At 39.8% G+C, this 17,628-nt stretch overlaps 1 protein-coding gene across 1 annotated transcript; it reads right to left on the bottom strand.

The window, feature by feature from the left end:
- Window positions 1-8,067: 8,067 nt before the first annotated feature.
- Window positions 8,068-9,508, bottom strand: LOC102413452 (olfactory receptor 52E5). The gene has a single exon (XM_006053099.2). The coding sequence runs from the start codon at window positions 9,007-9,009 to the stop codon at window positions 8,068-8,070; it is 942 nt and encodes a 313-aa protein (XP_006053161.1). The 5' UTR covers window positions 9,010-9,508.
- Between the last annotated feature and the right edge of the window lie 8,120 nt (window positions 9,509-17,628).

The following is a 17,628-nucleotide window of genomic DNA, read 5'->3' as shown; positions in this document are numbered from 1 at the left end:
TCTTTTCACAGCTATTTGTAAGGCTGCCCCAGACAGCCATTTTGCTTTTTTGCATGTCTTTTCCATGGGGATGGTCTTGATCCTCGTCTCCTGTACAATGTCATGAACCTCCATCCATAGTTCATCAGGCGCTCTATCTATCAGATCTAGTCCCTTAAATCCATTTCTCACTTCCACTGTATAATCATAAGTGATTTGGTTTAGGTAATACCTGAATGGTCTAGTGGTTTTCCCTACTTTCTTCAGTTTAAGTCTGAATTTGGCAATAAGGAGTTCATGATCTGAGCCACAGTCAGCTCCTGGTCTTGTTTTTGCTGACTGTATAGAGCTTGTCCATCTTTGGCTGCAAAGAATATAATCAATCTGATTTCAGTGTTGACCATCTAGTGATGTCCATGTGTAGAGTCTTCGCTTGTGTTGTTGGAAGAGGGTGTTTTCTCTGACCAGTGCATTTTCTTGGCAAAACTCTATTAGTCTTTGCCTTGCTTCATTCCGTATTCCAAGGCCAAATTTGCCTGTTACTCCAGGTGTTTCTTGACTTCCTACATTTGCATTCCAGTCCACTATAATGAAAAGGACATCTTTTTTGGGTGTTAGTTGTAAAAGGTCTTGTAGGTCTTCATAGAACCATTAAACTTCAGCTTCTTCAGCGTTACTGGTTGCTAATGTAACATCTTATAAAATGCTGAGATATATTCTATTTATGAATACTTGACTCACGTCATTGATTTGATATTGACTTTTCAATGTCAATGGAGAAAAGGAAATCAGAGTATAAATTGTCATATATACCTTTTATTTTTTAAGTTAATCATTAAAATTCCCATTGGCTTATGATCATGAAGTACAGTATTTTCTTCTTTAAGCTATCCACAGTCCTTCCCCTATTGTTGGAGATCCCAGAAATTTTGATTTCAAAGTTGTCAATCTCCTTTCAAACACCAAGCAGACTTAAGTGGAATCACTTTTGGAGAGTTCTGACAAAATGTGGTCCACTGGAGAAGGGAATGGCAAAACACTTCAGCATTCTTGCCTTGAAAACCCTATGAATAGTATGAAAAGACAAAAAGATATGACACTGAAAGATGAACTTCTCTGGTTGGTAGGTGCCCAATATACTACTGGAGAAGAGTGGAGAAATAGCTCCAGAAGGAATGAAGAAGCTGAGCCAAAGTGTGAGTGTGTCTGGTGGTAAAAGTAGTCTGATGCTATAAAGGACAATGTTGCTTAGGAACCTGGAGTGTTAGGTCTATGAATCAAGGTAAGTTGGAAGTGGTCAAACAGGAGATGGCAAGAGTGAACATCAACATTTTAGGAATCAGTGGACTAAAATGGACTAGAATGGGTGAATTTAATTCAGATGACCATTACATACACAACTGTGGGTAAGAATCCCTTAGAAGAAATGGAGTAGCCATCATAGTAAAAAAAAATAGTCCAAAATGCAATACTTGGGTGCAATCTCAAAATGACAGAATGATCTTTGTTCATTTCCAAGACAAACCACTCAATATCACAGTAATCCAAGTCTATGCCCCAACCACTAGTCCAAAGAAGCTAAAGTTCAATGGGTCTAGGAAGACCTACCAGATCTTCTAGAACTAACACCAAAAATTGATGTTCTTTTCATCATAGGGGATTGGAATGCAAAAGTAGGAAGTCAAGAGATACCTGGAGTAATAGGCAATTTGGCCTTGGAGTACAAAATGAAGCAGGGCAAAGGCTAACAGAATTTTGCCAAGAGAATGCACTGGTCATAGCAAACACCTTCTTCCAACAACACGAGAGACGACTGTACATATGGACATCACCAGATGGTCAATACCAAAATCAGATGATTATCTTTTTTACAGCCAAAGATGGAGAAACAATATATAGTCAGCAAAAACAAAACCAGGAGCAGACTGTGGCTCAGATCATAAACTCCTTATTGTAAAATTCAGACTTGAAGAAAGTAGGGAAAACCACTAGGTCAGTCAGGTATGACCTAAATCAAATCCCTTGCAATTATGCAGTGGAAGTGACAAATAGCTTCAAGGGATTTGATCTGATAGACAGAGTGGCTGAAGAATGATGGATGGAGGTTTATAATACTGTACAGGAGGCAGTGATCAAAACCATCTCCAAGAAGAAGAAGTGCAAAGAGGCAAAATGGCTGCCTGAGGAGGTCTTACAAATAGCTGAGAAAAGAAGAGAAGTGAAAGGCAAAGGAGAAAAGGAAAGATATACTCATCAGAATTCAGAATTTCAAAGAATAGCAAGGAGAAATAAGAAAGCCTTCTTAAGAGATCAGTGAAAAGAAATAGAGGAAAGCAATAGAATAGGAAAGACTAGAGAGATCTCTTCAAGAAAATTAGAGATACCAAGGGAATATTCATGCAAAGATGGGCACAATAAAGGACAGAAGTGATATGGACTTAACAGAAGCAGAAGATATTAAGAAAAGGTGGCAAGAATACACAGAGGGACTTTACAAACTCTTTTGTAAACAGCTTATCTTAATGACCCAGATAACCATGATGGTGTGATCACTGACCTAGAGCCAGACATCCTGGAATGTGAAGTCAAGTGGGCCTTAGGAAGTATCACTATGAACAAAGCTGGAGGAGGTGATGGAATTCCAGTTGAGCTATTTCAAATCTTAAAAGACAATGCTGTTAAAGTGCTGCACTCCATATGCCAGCAAATATGGAAAACTCAGCAGTGGCTACAGGACTGGAAAAGGTCAGTTTTCATTCCAATCCCAAAGAAAGGCAATGCCAATGAGTATTCAAACTACTGCACAATTGCACTCATCTCACACACTAGTAAAGTAATGCTCAAAATTCTCCAAGCGAGGCTTCAGCAGCACATGAACCAAGAACTTCCAGATGTTCAGTTGGATTTAGAAAAGGCAGAGGAACCAGTGATCAAATTGTCAGCATCTGTTAGATCATAGAAAAAGCAAGAGAATTCCAGAAAAGCTACTACTTCTGCTTCATTGCCTACACTAAAGCCTTTGACTGTGTAGATCACAATGAACTGTGGCAAATTCTAAAAGATATGGGAATACCAGACCACCTGACCTACCTCCTGAGAAATCTGTATTCAGGTCAAAAAGCAACAGTTAGAACTGAACATGGAATGATGGACTGGTTTCAAACTGGGAAAGGAGTATGTCAAGGTTGAATATTGTCACCTTGCTTCTTTATTTAACTTATATGCAATGTACATTATGTGAAATGCTGGGCTGGATGAAGCACAAGCCGGAATCAAGATTGCTAGGGAAAATATCAATAACTTCAGATATGTTGATGACACCACCCTTCTAGCAGAAAGTGAGGAGTCACTAAAGAGCCTCTTGATGAAAGTGAAAGAGGAGAGTGAAAAGGCTGGCTTAAAACTCAACATTCAAGAAAACTAAAATCATGGCATCTGGTCCTATCACTTTATGGCGAATAGATGGGGAGACAATGGAAACCATGACAGACTTTATTTTCTTGGTCTCCAAAATTGCTGCAGATGGTGACTGCAGTCATGAAATTAAAAGACGCTTGCTTTTTGGAAGAAAAAAAAAATGAAAAACCTAGGCAGCATATTAAAAAGCAGAGACATTACTTTGTCAGCAAAGGTCTGTTTAGTCAAAACTATGGTTTTTCCAGTAGTCATGTATGGATATGAGAGTTGGACCATAAAGAAGGCTGAGCGCCGAAGAATTGATGCTTTTGAATTGTGTTGGAGAAGACTCTTGAGAGTCCCTTGGATGGCAAGGAGATCAAACTAGTCTATTGTAAAGGAAATCCATCCTGCATATTCATTGAAAGGACTAATGCTGAAGCACTAATACTTTATCCATCTGATGTGAAGAGCTGAGTCATCAGAAAAGACCCTGATGCTGGGAAAGATTGGTAGGAGGAAACAGGGATGATAGAGGATGAGATGGTTGGATGATATCACTGATTCAATGGACATGAGTTTGAGCAAGATCCAGGAGATGGTGAAGGACAGGGAAGCCTGGCCTGCTGCAGTCCATGGGGTCGCAAAGAGTCAGACATGACTGAGCGACCGAACAACAACAACAAATGCTGTTTAGGCTCCCAGAATCCCTGTCTTGATGTCCCACTCTGGGTCTCTGAGGTCACAGTTGTCATCATTAGCACCCACATGCTTGGAATATATCATAAGCAAAATATAGCATCAGATGTACCAAGAGGCTTGCAAACTCCACTTTTTGATATGTGGAATGCATATTTTTATTTCCTCAACAATATTTAGCTCTTTGTTTTGAGTCTTGGTCACTAGGTTAGATTCTTTTTCCTCTAGATAATTAATTCCTAGGTAACCTGTTGCTCTCTCTTGCTACTGGATCTTGATTAAAATTTTCTCTGTTTCTCAATACTGTTGAATGGTTTCAGATCTTTATTTCTCAAAAGGATCTGTGTTGCTCATGTAAATTTCTCATGCAAATATGACAAACCTGCAAACCAGGGAGTGAGGTGAGTGGCTTTGATAGGTCCCACCTTACCCTTCTCTGGTTCTTAATACAACTTCTTCCAGAACAGTTGAACCATAGTCAGACCATAATAGCAAATCGACTCTTCATAGATTTTCTCAGTTAAATTGACAAAAACAACTACAGTCTACTAATTTTAAATACATTTAGTTAATACTAAATCTGGCCAACTAAGACTGTGCTAAGAGGACTTTTTTTTTTTTTTTTAATATTATTGAAACTTCTTGGCAGTGTTGGATCTGCCCTTTAGGACCTGGTTCTTTGAGTAATCCTGGCCCCATATTCCCATTCCCTTTACCTGTATGTAGAGTCACCTGAAACATTGTCTTGGGACCATTTTGTCCAGTTTCTTGAACCACCTTCCCTGGTTTTGACAATTCTGTGAGAGCCTGTGGTCCTCTTTAACCTCTTGCCTTAGAACCAGGGCAGAAAGACACTCATATGTAGGGACTGACTTCTGTAGAACTAGAGATTCATTGTAGACACTATTTGTCAACTCTACATTTATACACTTCAGTATTGTAAGTAAAGGAATGTTTTCTGAGCCCCTTCATGTGCCAAAATTGTGCTAGTTATCATGAGGAATGACAACTTGTGTATGTAATCCTACATCTTTTACAAATCCTTACAACAGATTGGTAGTATCTATCCCTGTGAACACTGACTTTGAGTCAAATTTCTCACAATTGTGTTGCTATTTGCATTGATTTAAAGACTCTGTATTTTCTTCTCTATTTTCTGATTTTGTCATCAGAATAAAATTAATCTTTAAAATGATTTTGAAAGATTTGCAAATTTGTTAATATTGCTAAACAGTTAATTATTAATATAAGAAACATATGACAAGTTATCATGGCTTCTTACCATCTTACTGGGGCTTCCCTGATGGCTCAGTGGTAAAGAATCCACCTGCAATGCAGGAGATGTGGATTCAATCCCTGGGTAGGGAAGATCCCCTGGAGGAAGAAGTGGCAACCCACTTCAATATTCTTGCCTAGAAAATCCCATGGACAGAGGAGCCAAGGGGTAGCAAAGAGTTGGATGAGACTGAACACACACACCATCTTACTTGGATGAAAATCTGCAATAACCTTTTTTGTCATCTCCCGTCATCATTTTGATCTGTTTAGTTTTTAAAAATCTTGTTTGTGTCAATATTGTAATTTCTATGTAGAAACCTGTCATTTGGTCATTTTTCTTTTTCTTTTTTTAAATTTTATTTTATTTTTAAACTTTACATAATTGTATTAGTTTTGCCAAATGTCAAAATGAATCCGCCACAGGTATACATGTGTTCCCCATCCTGAACCCTCCTCCCTCCTCCCTCCCCATACCATCCCTCTGGGTCGTCCCAGTGTATAAATTTATAAAGAAAAATGACCAGTGGTGCACTGGTCATTTTTCTTTATAAATTTATAGAAAATATAATTTTTTTTTAACTTAACCACCTCTCTTTGTTTATATTACCATAGTCCCATTTTCTGTTTATTCCTTATTCACTCTCTCTTGAATTTTAACCAGGTCCCATTTCCAATTAGAAGCCAAATGAATGTTTCTGCAGTTCCTAGAATACACAAAGAAATCAGTTATACTATCTAGCTTCCATACTCAGATGGGAATGACTTAATGTTAGTAGCCACTCTAGTGCATTCTTCCCTAAAGCTAATCATTGTGCCTCATGCCCTAACCAGGACTGTAGGGCATGTGGTTTCACTGAGTCCTCAAGCCCAGAGTAAGAACTCTTAACTCTTTAGGCATTATAGCCTTCTGACTTAAAGGCTTTGACCAAGGTCAGTGTTGAGTCCCTGCAGACCTCTAAGCACTGGGGTCATCTGTAGCTGGAACCAGTGACTGTAGAGTAAGATTGAAATTAGTAAATTAATCTACATGCACCAGAAGTAACAACCACACCAGAAACACATGTGTTTGTTTTCAATGTTTCTTTGTTCTTAGAAGCTGCAAAGTTGTTCACAACAGTTTTTTTTTTTTTTTTTTTTTAGTTATTTTATTAGCGAGTATACTGACACTCTGAAAGAGATGGGAATATCAGACCACCTGACCTGCCTCTTGAGAAATTTGTATGCAGGTCAGGAAGCAACAGTTAGAACTGGACATGGAACAACAGACTGGTTCCAAATAGGAAAAGGAGTACGTCAAGGCTGCATACTGTCACCCTGCTTATTTAACTTCTATGCAGAGTACATCAAGAGAAACGTTGGGCTGGAAGAAGCACAAGCTGGAATCAAGATTGCCGGGAGAAATAGCAATAACCTCAGATATGCAGATGACACCACCCTTATGGCAGAAAGTGAAGAGGAACTCAAAAGCCTCTTGATGAAAGTGAAAGTGGAGAGTGAAAACGTTGGCTTAAAACTCAACATTCAGAAAACGAAGATCATGGCATCTGGTTCCATCACTTCATGGGAGATAGATGGGGAAACAGTGGAAACAGTGTCAGACTTTATTTTTCTGGGCTCCAAAATCACTGCAGATGGTGACTTCAGCCATGAAATTAAAAGATGCTTACTCCTTGGAAGGCAAGTTATGACCAACCTAGATAGCATATTTAAAAGCAGAGACATTACTTTGCCAACAGAGGTCTGTCTAGTCAAGGTTATGGTTTTACCAGTGGCCATGCATGGATGTGAGAGTTGGACTGTGAAGAACGCTGAGCACCGAAGAATTGATGCTTTTGAACTGTGGTGCTGAAGAAGACTCTTGAGAGTCCCTTGGACTGCAAGGAGATCCAACCAGTCCATTCTGAAGGAGATCAGCCCTGGGATTTCTTTGGAAGGAATGATGCTAAAGCTGAAACTCCAGTACTTTGGCCACCTCATGTGAAGAGTTGACTCATTGGAAAAGACTCTGATGCTGGGAGGGATTGGGGGCAGGAGGAGAAGGGGATGACAGAGGATGAGATGGCTGGATGGCATCACCGACTCGATGGACGTGAGTCTGGGTGAACTCCGGGAGTTGGTGATGGACAGGGAGGCCTGGTGTGCTGTGATTCATGGGGTCGCAAAGAGTCAGACACGACTGAGCGACTGAACTGAACTGATACTGACACTCAAAGAGCTCTAAGTGACAAACTCAGGTAAACCTTCCAGTCAAGGGCAGAGCCTGAGTTTCAACCTGGATCTCATGACTCGTGCATGTCCCTTACCACTGTGTCCTGCTTGACTTTCATGAAATTCATCATTTTTATAGTCATGAACTTCAGCTTCTGACCTGTGAATAACAAGACCATAAGAAAAAAAATTATTGAAGGTACCGGGGGCATGACTTTTTCAAACCTTTTTCTCCCCTTAGGAATTTTGTAGCATCAGTGGGATTTCAATGTGAGAATTTTTGACGTACTTTTCCTGTGGCAAAAAGTAGAGTGATTATTTTGGAATCTTTGAGCTATGCCTTCCAATGGGGATATACAGATTATGACTTATGGGCAAAAAAGTAGTGTGACTGGCTTGTGTGGAAATGCCAGAGGAGTTTAATGAAAATATTTCCAATGTTTACTACTGCTTTGATCTTTTTATTATCCCACGGATGATCATGGAAAATTTTATTGGGGCTAAACATCAATAGCTTTTTGGGTTGAGCATCCTAAGTACTCGCTCTCTTATCTGCTTTGTCCTGACCCCATAGATGATAGGGTTAAGGGCAGGAGGTACAACCACATATAGATTGGCCAGAAGTATGTGGATACAGTGAGGGACATTGTGGTCAAAGCGGTGGGTCATGAAGGAGAAGAGTGCTGGCAGGTAGAAGGCCAACATGACGCAGACATGGGATCCACAGGTGCTGAGTGCCTTGAGCCGTGCATCCCAGGACGGGAGGTGGAAGACTGCTCTGAGGATTTGGACATATGAAAATCCAATCACAGAAAGATCAATGTATCCCACAGAGAAAGCAATCAAGCCATAGATAACATTGACCCTAATACTGCCACAAGACAACTTTGCCAAACCCATGTGTTCACAATAGGTGTGGGGGATGATCCGGACTTCACAGAAAGGCAGTCTCAGGATAAGGAAAATAAATGGAGTCACAAATACCAAAGTCCTAAATATGATGACTATGCCAAGGATAGCTATTACCTTACTGGTGAGGATCATGCTATATCTCAGGGGGTTGCAGATGGCAATGTATCGGTCTATGGCCATGACTGTCAGCACCACAGACTCCAGGCCTGTGCATATGTGAATTGTGTACATCTGTGTGATGCAAGCACCAAACACAATCTCCCTGAGATTGAACCAGAAGATACCCAGCATCTTGGGGATGGTGGCTGTGGACAGGCCAAGGTCAGTGAAGGCCAATATCGCCAGGAAGTAAAACATAGGTTGGTGGAGGCTGCGTTCAGTCTGGATCACAAACAGGATGGTAGTGTTTCCCAGGAGAGCTATTAGATAAACTGCAAGGAAGGGGAAGCCAATCCAGATGTGCATGTCTTCCAGCCCTGGAATCCCCATCAGAAGAAAGGAAGAAGGATGGAACTGTGTCTTGTTGGGGTGCAGCATATCTGTTTGGAGTGGTTATAGATACATTTTTTGCAGTTTTATTGCTTCCAGGGAGAGACCATAAGCTCTTTCAGAGCATGTCACCAGTTTTCTGGAATCTTTAATTTCATAATACTGCTGAGGAGACCTAGAGACGGAATATGAGGCAGAATTAAAAAGACATTCTCACTTCAAAGCACTTACCTCACCAACATAGAAAACCATGTGGAAAATTTCCCAAAAAAAGCCATTCTGCATGTGTATCTTTTTCCCTTTACTCTTTAAGGAAGAAACTGTATATGGCCTATAAAATAACAAATATTGATTGTTAATTATATCTATTAATCATCATGTAAAGCTTAAACAAGATGGTCTCTGTGTGTGTGTATAAAATTATAGGACTTGTATCGATATAGATGGTTTAGGGGAATGATACATTCTTTCAAGAGAGGCCTGAAAAGAAGATGGTATGTGGATACATAAGCAACAAGATCCTACTGCATATCACAGATAGCTATATTTAGTATCCTATAATAAATGATAATGGAAAAGAATATGAAAAAGACTTACAACATTATAAATCAACTATACTTTAATAAAATTTTTTTAATAAAAGAACAAGGAATTGTTAAATGAAAAGAGAAAATGGTATGTGGGAGGGAACTTAGGGTGGAGGGGTGGACAGCTGGTGTTTAGATTTGAGCTAAGGAATGAAATTAAGAAATTTTGACATATCAGGAAACTAATGTATAATTCCAGCAAAATAATAAACCTTCTCAGAACTATAAATTCTTCTAAGTCCAATCACCAAAATAATTCTTAGTCTAAATTTAATGAAACACTATCCACAGAGCCTTCCCCAGATGGCTTGTTTCATGATTATTTATTATTTTTGTTATTTTCCAGAAGTCTATTTATCTTGCTGTTATGCTAGTTATTATTGATTATTAGTGGTTTTTAAAGTGTAGTCCCTGGGCCATGGGTATCAGCATCATCTAATAATTTGTTATAAATGCTAATTACTGGACACTACCCCAGACTCTCTAAATCAGAATCTCTGGGATTGAGACCTATTAATAATGCTAATTAAACCCTCCAGGCAATTCTAATGCTCATTCTAGCCTAAAGATACACTGCTAGCTTTTTACCGCTAGGGTATAATGTCTTTGAGGTCAAAATCTGTGTCAGATTTATGTTCATGGTATAAAGTATCTTTATACTTTACGTAGGGATAGGCAGAGATCAGCGATAATTAGCAAATAAAAGTTAAAAGTTTTAGTGGAAATAATCTTTCCAATTATTATATAAATATGATATCCTAGATAAACACAAACTGGGTTACAGAGTGGCATGCAGAGGGATTTTGGAGGAGATCTCTCAGAAATTATATTTCTAAAAAAATCTAGGAGAGTAGGACTGGGTCAAAGGACAAGCTGACTTACCATGAGATTGCATCTGGGGCCTCCAGTGATATTATGGGAAGCTCTGGAGCTGGAATGGCCCTTCTACGTTGTCCCACGACGATGCAAGGAAATCAGTTATTTGCATTCCACGGTGTCCTGCCATTGGCAAGTGTTATCCTAAGTGATGGGACAAAACTTTGGTTGAGATAGTTTCTTGGGTTGGATGACAGTTCCAGAAAGGGGTGCAGATGTGAGCTCCCAGTATCTGATATTCCTAGTAGCTGGGAGGTAGATGCATATTTCCTAAAAAGCAGATCTGGAAGCTGTGTGACAGGGCATACCACAGATGGCACTGTGTTTCTGCTCATTCTTGGCTGTATTTCTCTTTCAGTCTCAGGAAACTTACTCTTTCCTTACTTAGTTGTCTGCATTTGAACTTCACACCTTACTTTTTCTTCTTTCTCTACCTGCCAATATTCTCTGTATTTCTTGTGTCAGGGGCAAAACTTTAATTTGCTCCTGGACATGGCTTGGACTAAAATTCACATTTGCGTGAATGCTAAGTTGCTTCAGTTGTGTATGACTCTTTGTGACCTTATAGACTATACCCGCCAGGCTCCCCTGTCCATGGAATTCTTCAGACAAGAATACTGGAGTGGATTGCCATGCCCTTCTCCGGGGGATTTTTCTGACCCAGGGATCGAACCTGGGTCTCCTGCATTGCAGGCAGATTCTTTATCATCTGAGCCACCAAGTACTTTAATAGTGTTAGTCTTCAGAAATAGCTATCAAATCTATTTTTCTTCCCCCTCACAGCTACTGAGTTAATTAAGACTTCTATAATCTTTTATCTTAATTTTTCAATAATTCATCCCTCTTCACCAATGACTCAGTAATTTTCCTTTTGAAAAACATATGACTGATCAATATAATACTATCAATAAAATGTGATTGAGATGTGGTGACTCATATCCTGTTCAAAGGGAGTAGGGGGTTCAAAGATTCATGTCCTGTTCAATGAGATTGTCCAGTGTTTCCAATGTTTACTACTGTTTTGATCTTATTATCATCCCACTGAATGATCATGGAAAATTTTCTTGGGGCTAAATATCAATAGAAGCATATTGTCATTGGCAAAAATGCTGTCTGTTTAGGTCAATATATTGCAACCATTGTCTTTACTGGTGGCTTCCCTGGTGGCTCTAGTGGTAAAGAACTCACCTGCCAATGCAGAAGATTTGAGAGATGCAGGTTCAATTCCTGAGTTGGGAAGATCCCCTGGAGCAGGGCTTGGCAACCCACTCTAGTATTCTTGCCTGGAGAATCTCATGGACAGAGGAGCCTGGTGGGCTACAGACCATAGGGTCACAAAGAGTCAGATATGACTGAGCCACTGAGCATGCACACATGCATTACCATTACTATGACCACTACTGATGCGGTCATCTTCGCCTTTTGTGTGCTTAATATTTTCTGCTTAATAAACACTTCCATGTATATTTTTAAAGTTTATATTTACCATAACTCTCTGATGTTCTTTCTTTTCCTTTCTGAACCTCTCTTTCCTTTCAGACACACAGTTCCCCAAGTAAACTTTGGTGAGCTTCTCCCAGGGACTGGCTTCCATCTTTGCAGCAGAATTGAATAATCTCTTTGCCCAGGTTTCCAGGCTTCCCATCTCTCAACCCCTTTGTGCCTCATTTTCAGAAATGCTGCAACCTCCCACTAGGATGACCGTGCCTAGTGTATGAGGTTCTCTTCTGAGATGACAAAATAGAAGGCTGTAGATAAAGAAGAAGTTCATTTGTTCCAGCCAATGAGTTACCATTAGTATTTTTCCCTCCTGTTTGCATATCACATTCTTTGTTCATATGTTTGAATCTATCTGTTCAATATCTATCTACCTATCTGCTGAGTTTGTTGATATCAGTTTGCATATTTAGTCCTGTGTTATGCTATGTGATTTTGTGTTAGTGACTGATGTGCAACTATAAATTCAGGTTTTTCTCAACACAATTTCTTGCTGCTCTGCTTGGAGATGGCCTTCTCTACAGACTCTGTACAGATGGAGCCACTGGAATTCCATCATTCCATGAATCACTTTGGTTACTATCATTGTGATCCCTCTTCCAGCATAACCAGAAACTAACTCACCTACCTCTGGCTGGCATCTGAGAAATCGTTTGTGAAGACCTGGATGCCACACCCTGGATGCCACAGACTGCAGCCTGCACATGTCTGAGTTCTCAATAGCCAAGACCAAGGAGTTATATGAGAACTCTAGCCCCCGGAAGGGCCTTCCCACTGTGGGTTGTATCCTTGGACCTGTAATATAGCATGGAAAATTTCCATATCCCTGAGGACAACCTTAAAATTTTCTGGTCAGAAATTCCCTCTGGTTACAGTTTATAGTCTGCATCCTCCAGTGAGTATCCTCAGGCGTCTAGTAAGTCAAAGGAATAATGGCCTCCCACCAAACTGGCGGGCTGCAGACCATGGGTCACAGAGTCAGACACAACTGAGCGACTTTCGGTTTCACCTTTTTTTTTTTTTTTTTTTTGCCTACATCTTAAATCTCACTGTGGATCAGGTGAAGTTACTTTTGGCAGACAGGGAAGACAGTGAAACATCACTATAGGAAAAAAAACCAGCGTTTCTCAAGCTCAGTGCAGAAATACACGTACTTTTGATAAAGGCCAGAGCCAGAATTCTTATGTAAGTTTACAAACTTTGAGCTATATTTGTTTTAAGAATTACACTAAATGATTTTTGTGAGAGTATAGCACCTCTAACACTAGATATAATAGTAATTATGTATCATGTATATTAGGAACATGGTCCCTTTGCCCATCCCTTTGTTCTATGACTTTTGTTCATTCAGTTTACCTTTTGAGCTTTGGTTTTCTCACAGGGAAATGAGGAAAGAGAATCAACTTAACGGGATTGTTGTAATGATATAATTAGATAATGCCTAGAAAGGACTCTATCACTGTTTATTAGAAATTAATTGATATCAGATACTGGCTATTTAATTAATTTATGGCATTATCTCTGGAATCAACATTTTAGAGTCAGAAAACTTAAGTTTAAATCTTTTTTCTACAATACAATAACTGAGAGACACTGAGCATAATTCTTTACCTCTATAAGCCTCACATTCTGCCTTATAAATAAATAAAATTTTTTAAAAGGGGTGAAAATGACAATTCACATCACAACTTTTTTTCTGAACTAAGATAATGCAATGAGAAATAAAAGTGTTTGACAAAAGACTCTGATGCTGGGAGGGATTGGTGGCAAGAGGAGAAGGGGACGACAGAGGATGAGATGGCTGGATGGCATCACTGACTCGATGGACGTGAGCCTGAGTGAACTCCGGGAGTTGGTGATGGACAGGGAGGCCTGGCGTGCTGCGATTCATGGGGTCGCAAAGAGTCGGACACGACTGAGCGACTGATCTGATCTGATCTGATTACTAAAATGGATATTGTCTTTATTACTTATTTAAGATACATGTTTTTGATGGAATTTGAATAAAACAACTGCAGTTACTTTTTAGTTCACTAGAGGGCAATGGCACCCCACTCCAGTAATCTTGCATAGGAAAATCCCAGGGACGGAGGAGCCTGGAAGGCTGCAGTCCATGGGGTCGCTGAGGGTCGGACATGACTGAGCGACTTCACTTTCACTTTTCACTTTCATGCATTGGAGAAGGAAATGGCGACTCACTCCAGCGTTCTTGCCTGGAGAATCCCAGGGACGGGGGAGCCTGGTGGGCTGCCGTCTCTGGGGTCGCACAGAGTCGGACACGACTGAAGCGACTTAGCAGCATTTAATTAAGAAATGCATTTAGCTTGACCACTAGGTGTCAGTAATGCTCATATGACAAGCAAACATTCTTGATTCAACCTATTATTTACTAAGCTCTTATTAGACAACACATTATTTAGGTGTTCAATAAATATAAGCTAAATCAATAAAACTTTGTAATTTTACCTTTATATATATGCAATGGCATAATCAACTACTTCTTGAGCAAGTAACAAAAGATCTCTTGTGAGCTATCAGGTAAATAACTGTAATTTTTCAAGACATTTTACGTATAGCATTACTTGTATGACTCCAAAGTGCATCACCATCTTCTCTTCAGAAAGCTTTGATTTATTTTATGGTAAAAGATCATAAAGGATAAAAAAAGTTTTTGACTCTTCTTCATTACTTATAGTATTCTCCACAAAATGTGTTGTATCTGGCTATACATTTTCATACCAATTTTTTTTTTTGAATTTCAGTGCTAGTTAAAGCTTTAGAAAGCTCAAAGTTTTCTTCAGTATCCATGGATTTTATAAAACATGTAACAGAATACTCCTGGCATTTCAGTTTTTCTTACATCTCACTTTAGATCTTAGGGAAAGAGTAATATAAAATTACTTGAGAACATATAGGAATACAAACATAGGACATGCATGGCAGTTACATGATTATACATTCCTTCTTTTTAAAAAATTTTGATCCTCCAGGTAAACATGGTACATTTAATTTCAGAGTGAATTCATAACATGAGTTTTGAAAACTGGAAGTATTTTGCATAACTGTTGAGTGGTCTAAAAGGATAAAAAGAAATCCAAATCTCTTCCAAGGGGACTCTGAGAGCGAATAGCATGTGTGCATGCCTGCTAAGTCGTTTTAGTCATGTCTGACATTGTGCGACCCCATGGACTGTATCCCACCAGGCTCCTCTGTCCATGGGGATTCTCCAGGCAAGAATACTGGAGTGGGTAGCCATGCCCAGGGATTGAACCTATGTCTCTTGTATCTTCTGCATTGGCAGGCAGTTTCTTTACCTTTAGCACGACCTGGGAAGCCTGAAAACAAAAAGAGACAGTATCAAATATCACAGATACAATACTGAAAAAATAGTATAGTACTTGAAAGGAGAATATATAAAAATGCTGGCCTTCAAGCTTTTGTTCTGAATTTTTTTTTAGCTCTTCATCTGTGTGGGCCAATGTGCTGCATATCTTCTCTGCCTCTCTAGGACCACTTCATACTCTGCATCCAGGAGGACTCACACAAATGTACTGCACTGATTGCCTCCTTTGCACTTGGACACCTGGTTGTATTCAGAATATAGAAAACACCAGCAGGAGGGTAGCAGGGAGGAAAGTTAGGGTATTCACTCTGGTTTCCAAGTGCCCACTCCTTGTAGATGACCTGAAAGTCATCATGTGCTGGGTGAGTCCCTCAAAATAAATCCCAGCTCCTGCCAGGTAAGTTCTTTCACTGTGTCTTTGAATCTAGATTCCAGGAACCACACTGTGCCTGTTTAAGGGTACCAGCTTGAGTTTGCCAAATATTTTTTCTGAAATTTTCATAGTCAGTAAGCAGCTTTATCTTTCACTGAAGATCTCTCTATTTAAATTTACTTTTAGTTTATACAATAATGTACAATATATAACATATCTTATATATATGTATGTTTTACTGGTCCTACTTTTAACATAGGCAGTTTTATCTTTAACCCTGATTTTCCAAAGGCTTTTGAACTGCATTCAAATATATATTAAAGGAGCTAGTTTTGTAGTTATTGGAAAAGACTGGCACAAACTCAGGCTTCCAAGGTGGCTCAGTGGTAAAGAATCTGCCTGCCAATCCCTGAACTGAGAAGATACCCTGGAGAAGGAAATGGCAACCCATTCCAGTATTCTTGCCTGGGAAATCCCACGGACAGAGGAGTCATGCAGGTTACAGTTCATAGGGTTGCAAAGAGTTGGACACAACTTAGTGACTAAACAACAGCAACAACACAAACTTTATAAAGGAAGATTTAAAAATGGCCAGTAAGTGCCAAAAGTATAATCAATGTCACTAGCTATCAGGGAAATGAAAATGAAAACTGCAGTGAGACACTGTTTCTCATACATTAGAATAGATAAAATTCAAAAGATCAAAAACCTCTCACCATTGGTGAAAATGTGAAGCAGCTGAAACTCTCATACTTGTTGGTAGGAGTACAAAATCATGAAACCACCTTGGAAAACTGTTGGTAATTTTCTTCAAAACTTCCAAGTGGGCACCTGGAAAATGGAAGTGTCTGCAAGGAATTTTCCAAGTTTTTAAAGATACCCCTGAATTATGGGTGGGGACTTCCCTGGTGGCTCAGATGGTAAAGCATCTGTCTACAATGTGGGAGACCTGGGTTCGATCCCTGGGTCAGGAAGATCCCCTGGAGAAGGAAATGGCATCCCACTCCAGTACGATTGCCTGAAAAATCCCATGGAAAGAGGAGCCTGGTAGGCTACAGTCCATGGGGTTGCAAAGAGTCGGACGCGACTGAGCAACTTCACTTCACTTCCTTTTGGCTTAGCTGGTAAAGAATCTGCTGGCAATGAGGGAGACCTGGGTTCGATCCCTGGCTTGGAAAAATCCCCTGGAGAAGGGAAAGGCTACCCACTCCAGTATTCTGGCCTGGAGAATTCCATGGACTGTATAGTCCATGGGGTTGCAAAGAGTCTGGTCGCAAATGAAGCACAAGCTGGTATCAAGATTGCTGGGAAAACTATCAATAACCTCATATATGCAGATGACATCACCCTAATGGCAGAAAGTGAAGAAGAACTAAAGAGCCTCTTGATGAAAGTGAAAGAGGAGAGTGAAAAAGTTGGCTTAAACTCAGCATTCAGAAAACTAAGATCATGGCATCCAGTTCCATCATTTCATGGCAAAGAGATGAGGAGACAATGGAAACAGTGTCTGACTTTATTTTTGGGGGCTCCAAAATCACTACAGATGGTGACTGCAGCCATGAAATTACAAGATGCCTGCTCTTTGGAAGAAAAGTTATGACCAACCTAGACAGCATATTAAAAAGCAGAGACATTACTTTGCCAACAAAGGTCTGTCTAGTCAAAGCTATGGTTTTTCCAGTAGTCATGAATGGATGTGAGAGTTGGACTATAAAGAAAGCTGAGTGCCGAAGAATTGATGCTTTTGAACTGGTGCTGGAGAAGACTCTTGAGACTCCGACTGCAAGGAGATCCAAACAGTCAATACTAAAGGAACTCAGTCCTGATATTCATTGGAAGGACTGCTGCTGAAGCTGAAACTCCCAATACTCTGGCCACCTGATAAAAGAACTGACTATTTTGAAAAGACCCTGATGCTGGGAAAGATTGAAGGGTGGAGAAGGAGGAAGATTGCAGGAGGAGAAGAGATGACAGAGGATAAAGATGGTTGG

This window comes from Bubalus bubalis, chromosome 16 (assembly GCF_019923935.1).
Source record: "Bubalus bubalis isolate 160015118507 breed Murrah chromosome 16, NDDB_SH_1, whole genome shotgun sequence".
NCBI lineage: Eukaryota > Metazoa > Chordata > Mammalia > Artiodactyla > Bovidae > Bubalus > Bubalus bubalis.
Note: the sequence above shows the minus strand (reverse complement) of the source record. Positions and strands in the feature narration are given on the sequence as shown.